This window comes from Engraulis encrasicolus, chromosome 6 (genome assembly GCF_034702125.1).
Source record: "Engraulis encrasicolus isolate BLACKSEA-1 chromosome 6, IST_EnEncr_1.0, whole genome shotgun sequence".
Lineage (NCBI taxonomy): Eukaryota > Metazoa > Chordata > Actinopteri > Clupeiformes > Engraulidae > Engraulis > Engraulis encrasicolus.
In genome coordinates, this window is record NC_085862.1 from 20,677,900 (window position 1) to 20,695,981 (window position 18,082).

Consider the following 18,082-nt stretch of genomic DNA (forward strand, 5'->3'; position numbering starts at 1 on the left):
CAAAGTATCACATTAATTGGTCTCAAAATACACTTGAAAAGAAATCACCAATGGTCTTCATAAATCTGGCAGTTATCAAAATGATGAATACTCTGGAGGAGCTTGATGCAGGCCTAGGCCTACTCTTATCCGCTTGATGTGTTCAATATGCTTGATAGTGTGTTACAACAATCAGTCCTTGTTTTCTAGAGACTAATGAGAAACATGATTAGTGTTCACGCGTGTTGGAAACAGTGAGGTAGCACAATAATGCTCTAGCAAATTGCGCTCGTCTGTTAAAGATTTCGAGTGAGTTTTACGCAACTCCAGGTGTTGGTCACACTAGTTTTTTTTTAATATAAATATTTAACAGCTGCTTTCTCGTACAAAAAAACATACTATTAACACGACAGTGGGCGCGGCTTGTGATTCATATGCCTATATATGGTCAAATTAATATGTATGCGCAGCAGTGGTAGGGAATTCGATGGCTTATTATCCGAATAGTCATCAACCTGTTGCCACTGTTCACACTTTCTAGGTGTCAAGATTTCACTCACGGGGTATTAATTACCCTACCTAGATCACTGTCAATTGTTTTCACGCAAGTTTGGATAGACATAGACTATCTTAACTTCACACCACGTAGGGCCTACGTGCGTGGTTTGTGGTTATTTATCAGTTTAAAATCCGAGTGATCTGAAAATAGGGTCTGTCCGTACGAGTATCCAGAATAGCCTGGCATTTGTTGGAAAAGTCATAAAAGTTAAGTTGCCTCATTTTCAGCCCTAGTTTTTTTGTTGGTTTTACTCTCTCTTAATTAATTAATATAGCAGTTTCGTCGCTTCTTTTGTTTGAAAAGTTTTTGTTGGTGTGGTTTGTGCTCGCGCAACTGTTCGTGAGTGCCTCCAGGCGTTCGGGCTCATGAATAATTCATTAGCGAATGCTGACACAGGCGTCGGGAAAAGTTGAGTTTACAAACTTTGGGAAGGCAGTGCGAGTGGTAGTAGGTCTGTCGAGGAACGTCTCCGGCGTGTACAGGAATTTTTCTTTTTTACGCTTTCTCATGAAGAGAACACATTTCGTGTTCTCTTGCTCGCTTGCTGGGATTTATTCTGATGTAACTTTTTTGGAAAGTGGTAGGGTGGATAGCCTAAGTTAGCTCCGCGTAGGCTACCAGAGTTTGGCCCAACAAGTGAACTACGCAAGAAATTTAGGTCTGTCGAAGGAGGTATTGTGGTTATCTGATAACTGAGTCCTTTATTTAGATTTTTAATTTCCCTCCAACTTTAAATCAAGCAAAATGAGCAACAATCCTCTGCAACCTATGCCGGGGCACCAAGTTATCCATGTTGCAAAGGACCTTGACACGGACCTGGAAGCTCTTTTCAACTCGGTTATGAACCCGAGACCCAGTTCTTGGAGGAAAAAAGTTTTACCCGAGTCCTTTTTCAAGGAACCTGACTCAGGATCCCACTCTCGGCAGTCCAGTACCGACTCGGGAAGCCACCCACCCAGACTTACAGAGCAACAACAACATGCACATGCCCGGTCAAAATCCTTACCAGCGTCTTTCCAGCTTGGAGTGGGGACCACCTCAACACCAAGCCCGGTACATCATTCACATATCCGGCACCAGTCTTTCGATGTTGCCGAGGAGCTACCCTTGCCTCCAGGATGGGAGATGGCGTTCACAGCCAACGGCCAAAAATATTTTCTCAAGTAAGTGTATACACAAGTTTCAGTCTTTGAATGGAATCACACTATTCTCTCTGATAACCTGATGTTAAACACTCTTTAATAAAAAACAAGTTATATGTTGGAGTTGCAATTTATTAAGTGACACAGGCGAGCAGTTGGTGAACTGAGTCTTTAGAGTACTGCCAATACGCTCAACTGGACGATAAATTATGGTTACAGAATGATTACGCGCAACACGCATGAGTGCCGTGCACAGATTACGCATTCTGATGGAGCTGCCTTGGCACAGTTTTTTTTGTCAGTGCCTTCCCTTGTCACCCACAGCTCACCTTCCCCTGTATGTAAGTGTCATTCACGTGAGCAGGAGGCCTACCTGTCTCAACTTGTAGCTGTCAATCAGCGCACCGCCAATTTGAGCCTAGTTTCAAAAGATCTCCACCACTGTTGTACCATTGTTTTCATCCATGCTGCAGCCTATTGTGCATTTGTGTTTCATATTAATACTAAACACTAATAAATACTACTAAATACTAAACTTCAGGGTGAGCCATTTTAGAAATGAGGGTATTCTGCGTGATCACTGGATCGTACTGTGGTAGGCTACATGTTCAACAACAGTGGTTGTTATTGGAGAAGGTTGTTCCGCCCCAAACAGTTCCCACACCCCTCAGCAAAGAAGCTTTACCCACGAACTTACTCTGCAAGTCATCCATCTATGTCATGTATCTATGGTTTCAAGATTTTCAGTCATAATGAGTGTACATTCTGGCAGGCCGAAGATCCCCATAGGTAGATACGGTGCCTTCTTGATGAGCTCTTTGCTCTGGAGTTGACCTCTGCTCTGTTGAGTCTAAGCCAGTGTGCTCTTGCAGGAAGTGACAGCATCAGGGTGTGTCTTTAAGTTAAATAAGTCCCCACACCGGCTTAGTATCATCGTCTACACACACACACTCACGTGCACCCAGCCACACACACCTTTCACACACCTAAGCAGTGATTAAGTTTCCCCTGTCGTCGTGATAAGGAGGTGCTATCCCTATCTTGTATCTACGAATATCTCTGTCTCTGAGCTGTCAGGAGTCTGTCTCAATGCAAATGAGTGTTTTGACTCGACTCCCCTTTTCAGAAAGAGACGGCTAAGCAAATCTATTCTTTGCCGTCTCTGGTGACACAATAGTTTACTGATTGAGTGGAGAGATGAGCTGCTACAGAGGGCACGTCTGGCCTGGCAGGGTGGCCTTCTTCCACACAGGGGACACTAAGTTAATTTTGCCATTGGCCTGAATCCTTCCACATTGACAAAAGTGTGGAGAACAATATAAGTGTTTCGTTTGCTCCCAATATTTTATTTTTATTGTAAAAATACAATAGTGGGAGCAAAAGAAATCCTGGTCGTGCAGCGGACTTTTTCTCAGAATCGTCTAGTCACTTGTGGTCCTGCTCCCAGGTCAGACGTTCCTGTGGATGTGCGAGCTTTCCACCATTACCTCAGAACAATATAAGTGTACATTTATGTTTCACTGTATTTAGTTGCTTTTTTGCCTACATTTTCAGTTAGTCAATATTCATCATGTGATGAAGTGAATGTGTTTTGTGACGCACGCACGCATACGCGCTCGCACATATTTACAATTTATTTTGTGCAGGATTTTGCAAGGTTTTAGCAGGTTGTAAAAGAAGGGCAGAAGAAAGCCCAGAAGAGAATGGAAACTTATTGGAACAAACTGACAGTTCTGGGGAGATGGAATGTTGTTTCGAAACAGCAGAAACAGAGCCACTCTTATCAGGTGCTGCCTATTTTTTGTCACAGAGCTCATGTTACTCAAAGACAGACCCCCCCACCCCCCACCCCACCAGGCGGACACACACACACACACACACACACACACACACACACACACACACACACACACACACACACACACACACACACACACACACACTTACACACACAATTATACACACACAAATCTAACTTGTTTGGGGGTAATGATTTGTTTTGGTACTGATTAACATCCCAAAAGGAAGGCAGAGCATTACCAGCTAGCTCTCGCGGTCCCGGTGCATGATGAGCCGCTAGCCTTGTTGTTGTTTTGCTATGCTGCGTTGTCGGTCCAGATGTGCCCCCACCCCACCCACCCTTGCAGGCTGCGGGAAAAACGAGTCGGTACCTGCCACGGCTTCAGTTGGCACCTCTACCACCAACAAAAGCAAACGAGCAGAAAATCTTCTTGGCCCACCCCACCCTGCAATTAAACAGTCAAGAAAGACAAAGTCTCACTGTCAGTGGTAGGCAGGTAATGATGCCCTGAGCACATAAAGGCCTTAATGCAAGGCCCAGTCCCCCCCCCTGCCCGCTCCAACACACACACACACACACACACACACACACACACACACACACACACACACACACACACACACACACACACACAGACACAGTGTGGAACTGGCCTAGACTGGATCCACAGCAGATATGTACCAAGTAGATATGGCACCAGTGGTGTAGACAGACATGCAGATATTTGTCCGTGTGTGCAGCCACACCAAGAGGGTGTCTCACCGGGTCGTGGCTCATTGAAATCAGTGCCTCAGAGACAGATAGGTGGCTGTCACTGAAACACGTACATTACTGATACAGGTTCTCTGCACAAGGAAACCAGACAGACTTGATAATTTTATGGTTGTTTGACCCCTCGGTAGCTCTCTGGTGCTAAACAGTCCCCTTATTAGAAGAAAAAATTGAAAAGAAAATAATTTTAGGAGAAAAAAAATACTGTGTAATTGCTCAGCAGTCTACAAACCCCTTTTGGTGTATTCACATGTGTCAACATGCCATGTTCTGTACTTGGACCATACATGCCTAACTCAAAGGTACATTGCAAGTACAACATGGCACACACGTTTAGATACTTTGTTAAACTGAACTTGTGTAACAGGGACGTAAACTAGATGGTAGCCAAAAACCTTACTCTGTCTGTCAGCGTATGAAGGACATGTCTAAGTCTAAGGCCTGGAAGCATTCACTTCAGACTAGTGAGAGTGGATGACTGTAGGTCTACATTGTGGGAAGGGATGATGGGAGACTCTACATGATTGTTCTTCATGGCCATGGCTGGCCTGATAGTGCGCCACAGCTGTGGACGGTCTTCCCGTCCTTCCCGAGTAGGTGTTGTTGTCTGTATTCTGTCTCCCTAATATGTTTTTCTGGCCCAGCCTATGAGGATGGAGAGAGAGAGAGCAGAGGTGGTTGGCCTTGTCTGCTGTGATGGATGCAGAGGCAGCTCAAGCCAAAGCCAGGCTCTTGGCCAACCAGCAAAACGTTGAGTGTCAGGATCCCTGTGTGCTCGGCTCCTCACCAGAATAACACCAAACAGAGCAAGAGAGAAAGAAAGAGCTAATCGGAGCAAAACAGAGTTGGTAAACAATTTTTCTCGGGGGTGATTTGATCGTAGTGTTCTCATACAGACATGAAAGTGGGGAGCTTGGGATGGAAGGCGGAGGGGGTGGGGGGGTGATGGAGGCAGAGAGAGAGGAGGAAGGAGGAGTGCAAGCTCTGATCATGGCTAAGCAGCTGCATGTCTTTCTTCAACCCCCCTCCGGTTTACAAAACGGCCCAGGGGCCAGCTAGCTTTACTAGAGGCCCTGCCATCCTCTCAGTCGACCCCCCTCCCCTTCCTCCCGCTTCATCTCTGAGTAGTCTGTAATTATCTATACATTCGACACCATTGAAGTGTCTACATATCCTTTCTGCCATTTTTTTACACAAAAGGAGATCAGACTAATTGTCAGTTTCTTGTGTTCTTGTAAAATGCAAGTTTTATTTTGTGGTAGTGCCTTGGTATGTTCCCAGTATGAGAGCTTTGGTTTTGTCGTCTGCTATTTTCATAGGCATCTTGTGCTGCCGTTCAGTTAGTTTCAAAATGTTAGTCACCAAATAACTGAATAAACACTAGGGAATGGAGAATGTTTAATTATAATCTGATTCAAGCGAGTCTTTTGGCTTTGACTTTACTGACCTTCAGAAACGTCCGTGACTGTGTTTCTATCACTGTGTTTGTAGTCCTTCTCTTGGCAACTGCTAATTATGATTCCATTGTATACGTTATGATGGGATATAATTATTATCAGAGTTGAAAAGTTTGTTTAAAGTTTGTTAAAGGTAGGAGTTTAAAGATTGTGTTGGTGACCTTTTGCATTTAGTCTGGCAGTATTCACCTCAGACTATATATTTTTGATGCTCACAAAATAGTTCAATGTGTTCCTTTATTGAGAATGTGCCGGCTGACTACAGGTTTGGTCATTTGAGAAGCACTGGGGTGGTGTAATCGGAGAAACCTACCCATTCACTGCTGCTTAAACTCAGGTCACTGCTGCCCATCCTCAGGTCTTTTGGGAAACCACGCAGCAGTTTTTCCTCCCTCTACCAGGTGTTTTTGCTTTGTGGATAATAGATGAATTAGTTCAGTAGTGTTTGGTGTGTTTGTTTGTTTGTTTGTGTCTTTGGTAATGCCAGGGGTGGGTGACTAAAGTTCTGTTGTGAGCCAAAAGCTTTTCATCACTACTTGGTTGGGACATGACGGTGCTACTAGACATGATGCTTCTCCAAGTGGTTTGGGGGTCAGCTTGTATTTCCTGGCCGCTGGTGACCCGTGATCCCAATAGGATAACAGGTGGTCAGAGCAAAGCGCTCCCGAGTTCAACTCTCCTCTGGTGAGTCATTAGAGTCTCCTCGGCTGTTTTTTTTCCCCCAGCAGGGCCCAGGCACAGCTCATTTTAATACACTGGAGCACCTAGCTGTGACATATCACAAGTACTAACTACATACAAACAACAGTGCATGCATATCTCCTGTTCGGCCATGATGGGTGTTTTTGAAAAAGACAGAACAAAAAGAACTGCTCAACACAAGCACCCATTCCCGCCCAACCTCCCCACCACCTACAACCTGTAGCCCCTCACCCTGCCCCACGGTTCGCTTTTTCTGACCTTTTCCAAAGTCAGTAGCCGAAAGCCTGTCTGCTTTCTCTAGCCACAATGCCCCAAGCATGGAATGAAGGGGGTAGGTAGGTGGCCCAGGAGAGGAGAGGGTAGAAATTCCAAAACCCAGGGGGTGAAACAATAGGCTGCCGGCCAGGGCTCCACTACCGACTGCAATATGAGTGCAGCAGCAGACCGGGAAGGAGAGAGGAGGGAGAGGAGAGAGAAAGGGAAGGAGAGAGGAGGGAGAGGAGAGAGAAAGGGAAGGAGAGAGGAGGGAGAGGAGAGAGAAAGGGAAGGAGAGAGTTAAGCAGAGAGTGAGTGAGTGAGAGAGAGAGAGAGAGCAGCCTGTGGAACAGCCATAACAGATGTGCCTCTCTGCGAAAGAAGCTGTGGCAGGGTCTGTGCCGCCGTCTGCTTTTCACTCGATCTCTTCTCCCCAGAGAGAGAAAATGGCAGAGAAAGGGGAGAACGAAAGAAGCAAGAGAGAAGTGATATGGGGCAGAAGGAACGGTTGAGACGCAGAGAGAGAAAGAGAGAGAGGGAAGTGGAGAGCAAGTGAAAGAGAGACCATCTTCTCCAGACAGCAGACAGCTTGCCTGCCTTTGGAAGCAGCTCTTATGGCTTGGGCCTGAGTCCCTTCCTGTCCAATATGTGACTTGGACAAGCATGAAGACCTGGTTGTTTGACTATGGACAGCGGCACAGTCTGCGCTCTCTCTCTCTCTCTCTCTCTCTCTCTCTCTCTCTCTCTCTCTCTCTCTCTCTCTCTCTCCCTCCCTTTCTCCTGTGTTGATGGAGTCTGCTGGCTTCTCTCTCCAGACAAGAGTGTCTTTGTGGTGGGGGTGTGTGCTGCACTGCTGCAGTGCTTCAGGCTTTTGCGTGACTTGCAGATATAAATTGTATGAAAGCAATTACACTTGAAGGAAACGTCATGTGGGCTTAATTTCAAACCAGTTGGGTTTTGTAGGCCCACTTCTTCTTTTGGCCCGGCTTGCATTTGGCACGAATTTCTGGGCTATCTAGGGGCAAGGGGATTTCTTTCTTTCCTACGTTTTTAATGACTACTGGGCTGTCCAAAAATCACCACAGTCCATTTACCTTCTCATCCCCAAATAAGCCACATCAGACCTCGACAACTTCTGAAACATTCACAACATCAGTTTTCAATTTGCTGCAAAAATGACTCATTAGCAGAGCAAGTGAATCTACAATTGAGTGGCCAATCAGTCAGTGCAATGAAGTATTTCTGTAACATGATCAGAACAACATAAGGCCTCTCGCTGCACTTTTCTTTTGGGGTTGGCTGGCTTTACCCACACAAAGTGCACACTTGTCGTCCCCCCCACCCCCACCCCCACCCCCACCCCACCCCAGTGGGCGTTAGGGAAGCCAAAAAGCTCCCGGGCCCATAGAAAGGTGTTTTGCCACAGAGGGGTTAATGGGACAAAGGCCCATGTTGTGGAGTGTGCAGTACTGCTAAATGGCGGCCCACAATGCTGCAGGGGCGGTCGACTGTCCAACACACAAACACAACAAACAGCTGATGGTGGCCACCGCTCAGCCTGGCGCCCCTTGCCTGGGCCTCCGTGTCCGTGTGTCCATCTGTCCATCTATCCCTGCGTCTGTCCTTCCTTGTGTCTGTCCACCCCACGCCACCATCACAGTGACCGTTATTTATGGGGCCTGTGGATGGGACACGGGCCGAGGACACACACACACACTCACCACAACACAACAAATATCTGATGACTAGCGCTCAGTATTGCGCCCCTTGCCCGGCTCTCAGTTTTCTGTGTTCGTCTGTCTGTCCCTGTGTCTGTCCTCCCCACGCCAGCAGCACAGTGGCCGTTAGATATTTATGGGGCCTGTGGATGGGACATGGTGCACAACAGAGGACACCTGACCCCTCTTCCCTAGTGGCCCAGTTGGGATGTTGGGGGGGGGGGGGTAGGGGACATGGCCTCCCTTTCAACCGTACCAGTGCTCTCTTTTGTCTGGGCTTTGTCTTGGTGCATGCAGCAGTTGCGCTACGGACGACGGGTGTTTGAGCTCAAGGTCCATGATGTCACCGCCGCACTGATCTTTTTAACGCCCTCAAACCTCGGCCGTCACACACACACACACACACACACACACACACACACACACACACACACACACACACACACACCCTGCGACGGTTAAAACAATGACCCCTTTCTGAGCGAGCGGCCCAAGACGCAGCAGCTCCGGGAGGAGCAGCGAGCGAGAGACCACTATGTCTATTTTTGACAAGATAACAAGATCTATTTATACGTTACCCGGGCCCTGGCCCTAATCAAATTAATTTGACTTTGGCAAGCTTGTAAAGAAACTTGGGCCTAACTTGTTGCTCTCTCCCAAAACACTTGAGCCACTGACCTCAAATCAGCTCCATGTTCTTTTGCCTACTGTACTGATTATGCACGTTTTATGTGGGCCTGCGAGAGACATGAAGAGAGAGATGGAACGCACACAAGCTTTCTTGTGTCTACAACATGTCTGCCAACAGCGAGGTGTGTGTGTTGCCATGTTCCACTGTTTATTTAGACGACTTGCAGCAGCAGACTGTGATGAAGCTTCGCTGCAGTGTTTGGGCTGTGAAGCTCCGCTGCACTGTTTGGGCTGTGCTCTGTAGTGCCAATACATCTCGTGATGTTTTAAGAACAGTGTTGCAACTCTCCCACAACAGCACCAGCGCTCCAGCTCCGTCCCCCCTCTCTGCTATCTGGGAGGCCCTGTGTCGTGGTGGGGTTGACCTTGAGCAGACGTCTCCTTACGGGAAGACAGCTGTGGCCCCTCAGCCTCAGGAAGATGGCAGGCTTCTCCTCCTATTGTTGAGAGAAAGACTCGGCTGTGTGTTTGTTATGTTCGGCCATGTCTCCCTCCACATGGATCAACAGGCAGGCAGGGCCAAAGAGACGAGCTCAGCTTGCTGAAAGAACATACACACACACGGTGTGCTCAATAGTTAAAAATTGTGAATTATTCAATGATGGTATGTAAATGTCCTGAGATATAAGGTTTAGGGATGCAAACAATTAATTGACCTTAATCGATTAATACGTTAATCGATTTAAAAACATTAATCGCAATTAATCGCCAATTCCAAGTGACCCAGGTGAAATGGGCATCTGAAGAGGGGTGTGAATATTGGGGATATTTAAATCACCTTTGTATTAAAGGATTAAAATATAATTAATTTAAATGCTGTGTTTTATCTCAATTTAATTTAAATTGTTAGATTTTATAGTTTTTCTTTCGGGAAACTTTTAGATTTCGGAGGAAAACGCTGCTTATCAATTAATCGTAAGTCGATCGATAAGGTCAGTCAACTAACGATTAATTAATTGATCAATATTTTGCATCCTAACAAGGTTATAAGGTAGATACAATGTGATTTGATTTTCTCTTAGTTGTTAGTGAGAAAGAAAATGTTAAAGATTAAGGTGTGTTTTTAAAAGCCTCATCTGTGTTTTTCAAGCATTTGTCTGGGGCTAAAGCATGTATTAGAAAACTTTCCCTCAGATTTGTTAAAACTGTGAAGAAGAGACATACTTTTTGGCTATTTCAGAGGTGCTCTTTAGACAGACATCGGACCAATCCCCACACATAGGTAGAGAGGGAGAAATGACTTGGGTCGTCTAAGCAATAGCCTGCCCAAAATTCCAACCTCTCGGTTGTCCTTGGCCCATCGCAATGGCTTTTTCTGGCTCTCTCCATCACTCCAGACAGTGTATATCTCCATTTAACAGCTATGAAATAAAGCCAGCGTGAGTTTACCCATGGCCGTGTGCACAGTTGTTTTTGGAGCGGTATTTTCCATAATCCAACCCCCCTCTCCACCAACCCCCACCCACCCCTGTGAGCGCCTTTCAATAAGCAGTTGAAAGCGATGGCTCTGTCTACAGGATATGGAACTGGTCATTTCCTTTTGTTTGCCAGGATAATGGCTGCAGGGACACATCCCTATCTCTTTGGGGGTTTCGTAAAGTTCTAAAAACAATAAACATGAGTCACAGACTTCAAAGATCACGAAGGGGAGGGGGAGAGAGGGGAAGAAAATGGACTCGACCCTCTTCATCAGAAAGATTATTGCCTCTTTCCACTTGGATTTCTGCCCTGTTTTGTTTTGTCCGTCCAGCCTGGATCGTGCCATGACACAGACCATATGACTCAGTTTTCCAGTCCATTTTTGTTTTGCTGTTGTGTATCCCCAGATGGTCTTATGTCGACATTATTTTGAACAGATGCCGTTTCATTCTTTGCTAAATGTTGAATTCTTTTATTCATTTTTTAAGTTAAGAAGTGGGACAATGGCTCCCAACGTTTTGTGGAAGAATAGTTTGCTGCTGGGGCAGTCTTTTATAGCTGTGTGGTAGACAAAATAAGGGTAATTATCCAGAAAACAATTTGCATTCCTGAAGAGTTCAAGATGGCTGTCGGAGGAATGACTGCCTAGACCACAGGGTGTTTATCAAAATGTCTGCTCTCTGTGTAATGCACACTATCTCTATATTTTGTGGAACAAGAATGGCCTCATGTTTTTATCACCACTTGTTTTATTTTACCCCAAACGCATATTTCTTTAGAGTCCCCTGTGACATTGTGTGCCTGAGAAACGCACACAGTGGGCTGTCCCTGCTGCGAGGAAAGAGCAGTAGTTTGTAGCAGAGTAGTTTCCTTTAATCACGGGCCACAACCAGACTGCACTGCAGACTATTTTTTAACTTGGTAAAATGGAGGCCAGCAGTTGAAGTCCCACAGGCTGTTTTTCCCCCTTCGCTTCACTCCCCGCTCAGCTGGCTGGCTGGCTGCTGTCTGTGTGGGAGTGTATGTCTGTGGGCGGGGCCTGGAAAAGGTTGAGCGCCGCCCACTTGCTCGCTTGCTCACTGGCAGCCCTGGCCCTCCCCAGTCCTCCCCCCTTCTCCTCTTGCTCACTAGTCACGGCAGTTGGAATGTGAGCAGCAGCTATGTGGGTGTATTGTTCCCTGAGCAGCTCAAAAACTAGTCGAAGGGGGTTTGGGGGGTGGGGGGGTTGGCCCTCATAGCTTCTCTGTTCCAGTGGCATTTCATTCAGTTCTCCGTGGCCGGCCAAGGCATGCATTCACATCACTTCAGAAGATGATGTTGATGATTGTGGGAGCATGTTGAGGGGGGTGGGGGGTGGGTTGGCAGTTATATTAGGGCAAAGGTGTCAACAATGAGGGTCAGGGCAAGAGATCTGTAGGGTTGGCTGGGCAAAGACGGACCAGGGCGGGGGGGCAGTGGGGCACCAATTTAAGCCACGTGTCACATGTGATGGATTGTCCTCTGCTGTCGGTGGCATGTCGGGGAACAAGTAAACCGTGGTCTAATACTTATTGTCCCGTGAGGCCTTGATGTAGCCATTAAGTGACAATAGGGAGACCCTGGAGAAGCAGGCGGTGTGTCTTTTGGGGGTCCCCCTCCCTATCGATTGAAGGGCACGCAGGCATGCACATTCCTCCTCCCTTGTGAATGGAGATTCTTCGCTGGGGATATGTGAAGACCTCCTCACCCCCCCCCCTCTCAACCACACCTCCCTTTCTTGTTTTCACATCTTATTCTGCCACTGCCTGGGTTTGTCTTTCCACACTCCACTTGGGCAAAGTGCATTTTCTCCCGGTGAATCATCACCAATAAACACCATAACCATTAAGTGTGTTGCATATCCGATTTCCTTTTATGCAAATGATGAAGGTAGTGCCTTGATGTGAAAACAAAAAATTGTGTGCGTGTGGGTGTGTATGCACATGTGTTCGTTCAGGCGTTCCATCAGATCAAGTCAGAGGAAGCACTCAAGTCACACACAATCTCAAACACCTGTTGCTGAGGTGTCAGGCAGGTATAACCACATACTTCGTCGCAGCCTTAGCCACCATCATAGCGCTGGCTAGCTAGACCTTTACGATTCCAGACACTGATTAGCTATTGATTGCCTATCTAGCACTCTGTGGCACAGCAAGACGGATGCTGTGCTGCTTTGGTGCCACAACAGGCCTTGTTGGGTTCAGGCAGTGGCCAAGCACTGGGCGATTAACTCAAAAGCTTGTCCCCATCAGAGTGAAGCAGGGCTCCTCCTCCTCCAATAGGCCTGGGGAGAGAGACGTCAGGACAGGACAGGACGGGACGGGCACACAGGGTGGGGGAACATTTGTGGTGTCAGCTGTCCCTGACATCCCCAATGTGGACTGAGTTTCAGCTGGCTCGTCCTGTGGCTCTGGTTGCACAGCACTTCACTGACTGGCAGGGTTACGTGTCACATGGTCTCTAGTGAAGTGGCACTGACATTGCCTTTAGAGAAGCAAAGGGGAACGTTGTCCTGGGTCCAGGGTTAAAGGGGGACCAGAATTGGCTCCTCATTACAGTGCATGTATTGAGTTTAGGGACCTGTTTAGATGGCTTTCACTTAGGCCAGGTCAAAGCTGTCCGCTGCCGTGATTGGCCTGACATGTGGCTGCTTGTCTTCTTCTTTATCATTGATATTGGCTGTCCCAGTGTGGGCAGACAGTCATGTTCAGGTGGAAAGAAGCTGGACACAAGCTGACAGGGACCTATTCGCTCCTCGTTCAGAATTTGAAAATGGTATTTGACAGCTGGAATTCATGCAAGGATATTCCATTAAATACACATCATGATCTGGCAAATGTCTAGTGTCTCGCCATTGGCTGGCCAGTCCTTACCAGAAATGCATTTATAAACATGAGAATAAATAGGTTTGGCAATAAACAGTAAACAGCATGGATACAAGAATGTATGAATATTGTGTGGAGTGCAGTTACTTTTCAGATACCATGTTGCGTCATTGTAATAAGAAGTGGGGTGAGGGTGAATGAATGCATGAATGAGGGAGAGAGACCGAGAGAGAGTGGGTGAGAGAGAGAGAGCCAGAAAGAGAGTGTGAGAGAGAGAGAGTGTGTGAGAGCTGGTGGGGGCTTGAGTAGTGGAGCCGGGGTTCATTCCCATGTCTGCAGTATGATTATTAACAAAGGCCTCTTTGTGCGGGGGGCATTAAGCTAATATCAATCCACTGATTTTATTTGTACTTTCGCCCAGCGAGAGAAAGAGGCCAGTGTGCTCTCGTGAGCTGTCGAGAGTTTGGTCAAAAACGTCTTTTTGTTGTGTCAATGTGACTTTTCATGGCGGTCGCACAAAGAAAAGACAGTATGGGCAGCACATGCGACTCTTCCCCGAGCACTGATGGCATACACAAGGAGGGGCAGAGAGGCGAAGTGGCTCGGGAGAAGGAGGGACAATGGATAATTCCAGCCCCCACCCCTCATCCTCGCAATGGCAGTGAGGCACAGCACAAGGCTCACTGAGACTGGGTAGGAAAAACAATGGGGGCCCGTCCTGTGCAGCACACAAGTTGCCAGATTGTTCTCTGAAGGGCCCTTATGAGACGTTGCAGTGGACCAGCAGATGACAAACGGGCCAGTGAGATGATGATTCCGTCTTGGCCTCTCCTCTCAACATTTCCCAACCTAAGCCCACCACCACTAATGTTCCAGTACCACCAATGCTCCAACCCCTACCACACCAATGTTCCAATACCACCTTACTCTATTGCATCACCACTACCACCAATGCCCAAAACTCACCACCAATGCCTCAACCCTGTCACGAGACCACCACCACCAATGCTCCAATCCTGTCACGACCACCACTAATGCTCCAACCCCACCACCACCGCCAACAATGTTTCAACCCCACCTCCACCACCACCATCAATCCCACAATCCCAGCACCACCAATGCTCCAACCCACCACCAATGCTCCAACCCTCTCCTCGCCTCCACCAATGCTACAACCCTCTCCTCGCCTCCACCAATGCTCCAACCCACCACCAATGCTCCAACCCTCTCCTCGCCTCCACCAATGCTACAACCCTCGCCTCCACCAATGCTCCAACCCCTCCACCAATGCTACAACCCTCTCCTCGCCTCCACCAATACTCCAACCCTCTCCTCGCCTCCACCAATGCTCCAACCCTCTCCTCGCCTCCACCAATGCTCCAACCCCACCACCAATGCTCCAACCTTCTCCTCGCCACCACCAATGCTACAACCCCTCTGAGCTCTAGAGTTTTCTTTTTTTTTCCGTATACCTTGCACTTCTTTTTTTTTTGGATAAGTGTGTCTCTCTCCTGTCTGCCCCCAGTCAGTTTTTACCCCTTTTTTGTGCCCCGCTCAGTGTCAGAGTGGTGTTTTCTATGGCAGGGAGGGTGCTTACTTAGGCCCAGTTTCTATACGTGGTCGTCTGAGCAGACTAGCCAGCCCTTGTTCTCTTCTCCTCTGACTGCCATATGCTGACTGAGAGCTGTGCTGCTGGAAGAGCACATTTTGGATTTCACCCCTCTTATTCACCGCAGGCCAGCTGATTTGCTGGCCATTTTAATGCTGTCTCCTCCAATTATCCTGGAGCTGACTGGCAGCGGGACCCTGGAATTGGGGTTGTGTGTCCTCAGAAGCACTGACACAGGTTCCACGCTCTGCGAGGCTGGTATGTGTGTCTGCCTTGGAGCTTGGAGATACGTATTTTTTATTCCCATGGAGCAGCTTGAGAGATAAGTTTCGCCTCTCTCTGTCTTTTTCTGTGTGTCAGCCTGTTGGGTGCCGCCTCTCGAGATTCTTCACAAGTACAAACAGCCCTCTCCCTCAAAGCCACCTACCCTAAACTATTAGCTCCTTTGAAATCGTATCCTCGCTCGCTCATTTCTTCCCTCGTTCTTATTTTCATCTCTTCTCACAACCCTCCCCCCCTCCCGTCTTCATATTCCACGGGAGGCCGTTTTATGTTAATGTCTGATCCAGGAATGCACGAGTGCCTCTAATGCTTTGTTGTCACGACAACCCAAGAAAATGCTGCTGAGGCAATGACAAGGGCACGGAGCACAGCGTGCCTAAACACCGGCACATTCCTGCTACCACAGCCCCCTCCACCCCCAGCACTTTCCCAAAACACACTCTGCCCCCCCATCCCCACCTCCTTTCATACACCCTCCCTCAAGGTCGTTTGCCACACAGCTTGCACAACGCCTTTCTTTTTTGTGTCTTTTATCTAGTAGCTAATCAATGTATTGACCCAGAATCTAGGTTCATGTGAGATCGATCACTTTCTCCAGGGTGGTGCCAGTCATGTGCTGTCACTGTCTGGTATGCACCTCTCCCGTTCAGACACTGGACATCTTTTGAAGTTAACATGGTTGGTCCCCAGTTCCCAAGCCGGACAATCCAAAATGTGTCTTTAGTAGCAGTAGTAGTAGCAGCAAAAAGGTCTGTCTTTTGATGATTATACCCAAAGCTTCCCCCAAAGCCATCCTATTTTCATGATCATCATCATCATCATTACCATCATCATCATCAGGTCACTTGATGACTACTGTGGAGTGATGACGTTGAAGCCTTGTGCAGAGACGTAAGCGTCCGGCTGGCGACGTCTGAAACTCTTGTGGCTCTTTAACTTTTCTGTCGTGGCATAAATCAGCTGTTGTTCTTCTGCTGCTCTGGCCTGGGGGGGGTGGGGGCGAGAGGTGGGGGGGTCATCCAGTCTCCCGGGCTCCACGCCAGTCCCGCCTGGCGACATTATGCATTCAGCAGCACCTAATGAAGTAATCCTGAATTAGCCGCTTGTCTCGGCCTGCCTTTGCCTCTCCAACAACACAGGAAGGATTATGAGGGGCCTGCTGCTTCAGAAAGATGAGATTTATTTTCTGCCGTTGCTGCTGCCGCTGCTGCTGCTTGTGTGTGTTTAATTTTCCTTCCGCACCTCATGAGAGTGGCCGCATTTGCGTCACCAATCCACAAAGTCCTTATGTGTATGTGGAAGGTGGATTAGCGTCGAAAAAAAAAGATTGCGGTGTTTATGTGCGAACAGCAGAAGGTGTTCCAGCATTACATGAAAAGGATTTCTAGTGTAATAGAACTAGGTAGCACTAGTGTGCTGTACAGGTGGTCGATGTGGCCAAAAAAATAACATGTCTGTTTTTGTATTTTAACGATAATATTTTGGCGATATGTTAAAAAAACACTTGCTTAAAGATTATCTTGATTGCAATGACTAAAAGAATAATTGCAGTGAAGTGTTAAAGAAAAATATATGAATTGTCTTAAGCCCACACACACACACACACACACACACACACACACACACACACACACACACACACACACACACACACACACACACACACACACACCCTCTGTCTAATGCATTGTGCTCTAGCATAGCATAGCCACATAGCCGTACATAACCAGTGGACTCAATGTCAGTATCTATAGTTAGCCTTCCCAACAACAGCTGCAGCCCAGCCCTTCTCTCTCTCTCTCTCTCTCTCTCTCTCTCTCTCTCTCTCTCTCTCTCTCTCTCTCTCTCCGCTCTCTCTCTCTCTCTCTCTCTCTCTCTCTCTCTCTCTCTCTCTCTCTCTCTCTCTCTTCCTCCTTCTGTCTTTCTCTCTTGTTTCCTTTAGTTTTCTATTTCTTTTTCGTACACACACCGCCCCCCTGTCTCTCTCTCTCTCCAGCTGCCTCATCGAGTAACAAGAGGAGACCCCGTAGGCCTGTAGGCCCACAGTACCTCAGTCCTCTGCAACAGCTGAATAGGATCCCAATGATGATAGGAAGGGGGGAGGTTACTGCCTGGTTCAACTTTCCACCATTTCAATACGTTTTTTTTTAGGATTTTCTGGCCATACAACAAGGACTTTGTTTTATTTCTTAGTGTGCTTTTGTCGGCGTGCTTTTTGTCTTGTCCTGTCGACCTGCTGGAAGGGCCATATTTTAAGCTAACACAGACCATAATGTGTGTATTGGCAGACACACTGCTGTGCCATCGATTTTGTCCCCTCATCTTCCTCAAACAAGAACTCATTGTGAACAGGGTCATTTCAATGACCCTTCCCGTGTGCTCCAATATTGGCAGCTTTGTTGAACTGGAGGAAGCGTGCGTGCGTGTGTGCGTGCGTGCGTGCGTGCGTGCGTGCGTGCGTGCGTGCGTGCGTGCGTGCGTGCACGCGTGCGCGCACGCGTGCGCGTTTGTGCACGCATGTGTGTCCAACACTCTTGTACTGATTAGCCAGGGCCCTCTACAGTCTGTACCTCTGTCACACTCATCCATCGCTGCTTGACCAGGCTGTGAGCATCAGCACGGCAACACTTGCCTTGACTCGCCCACCGTGCTCCGCGTTCCGCCAATGTTCCGAACTCTAGGCCTCCATGGTCTGTCTCAGCTTTGGCATATTCAGGATGTTTTTTTCTTTGCGTGGGTGCTTGCTGGGGATGTGTGTGGGGGGGTTGATGGTGGTGGTGGTGGTGGTGGTGGTGGGAGTTATGACTATAATTAGCAGCACATTCCATTCACTATGCCTCCTTCCCACTCCCATC

General features: G+C 47.7%; 1 protein-coding gene across 5 annotated transcripts in view; it reads left to right on the top strand.

Moving 5' to 3' along the window:
* The first annotated feature begins 511 nt into the window (after positions 1-511).
* The window catches only part of wwtr1 (WW domain containing transcription regulator 1), a 55,094-nt gene continuing 37,523 nt past the window's right edge, over positions 512-18,082 (top strand). For 2 of the 5 annotated variants that reach the window (XM_063200862.1, XM_063200864.1), the window contains exon 1: positions 516-1,701. In XM_063200862.1, the coding sequence (XP_063056932.1) occupies positions 1,283-1,701 (419 nt within the window). In that variant the 5' untranslated portion in view covers positions 516-1,282. Of the gene's footprint in view, positions 1,702-18,082 lie in introns of all 5 variants that reach the window. The other 3 variants (XM_063200861.1, XM_063200860.1, XM_063200863.1) reach the window with 3 other exon arrangements.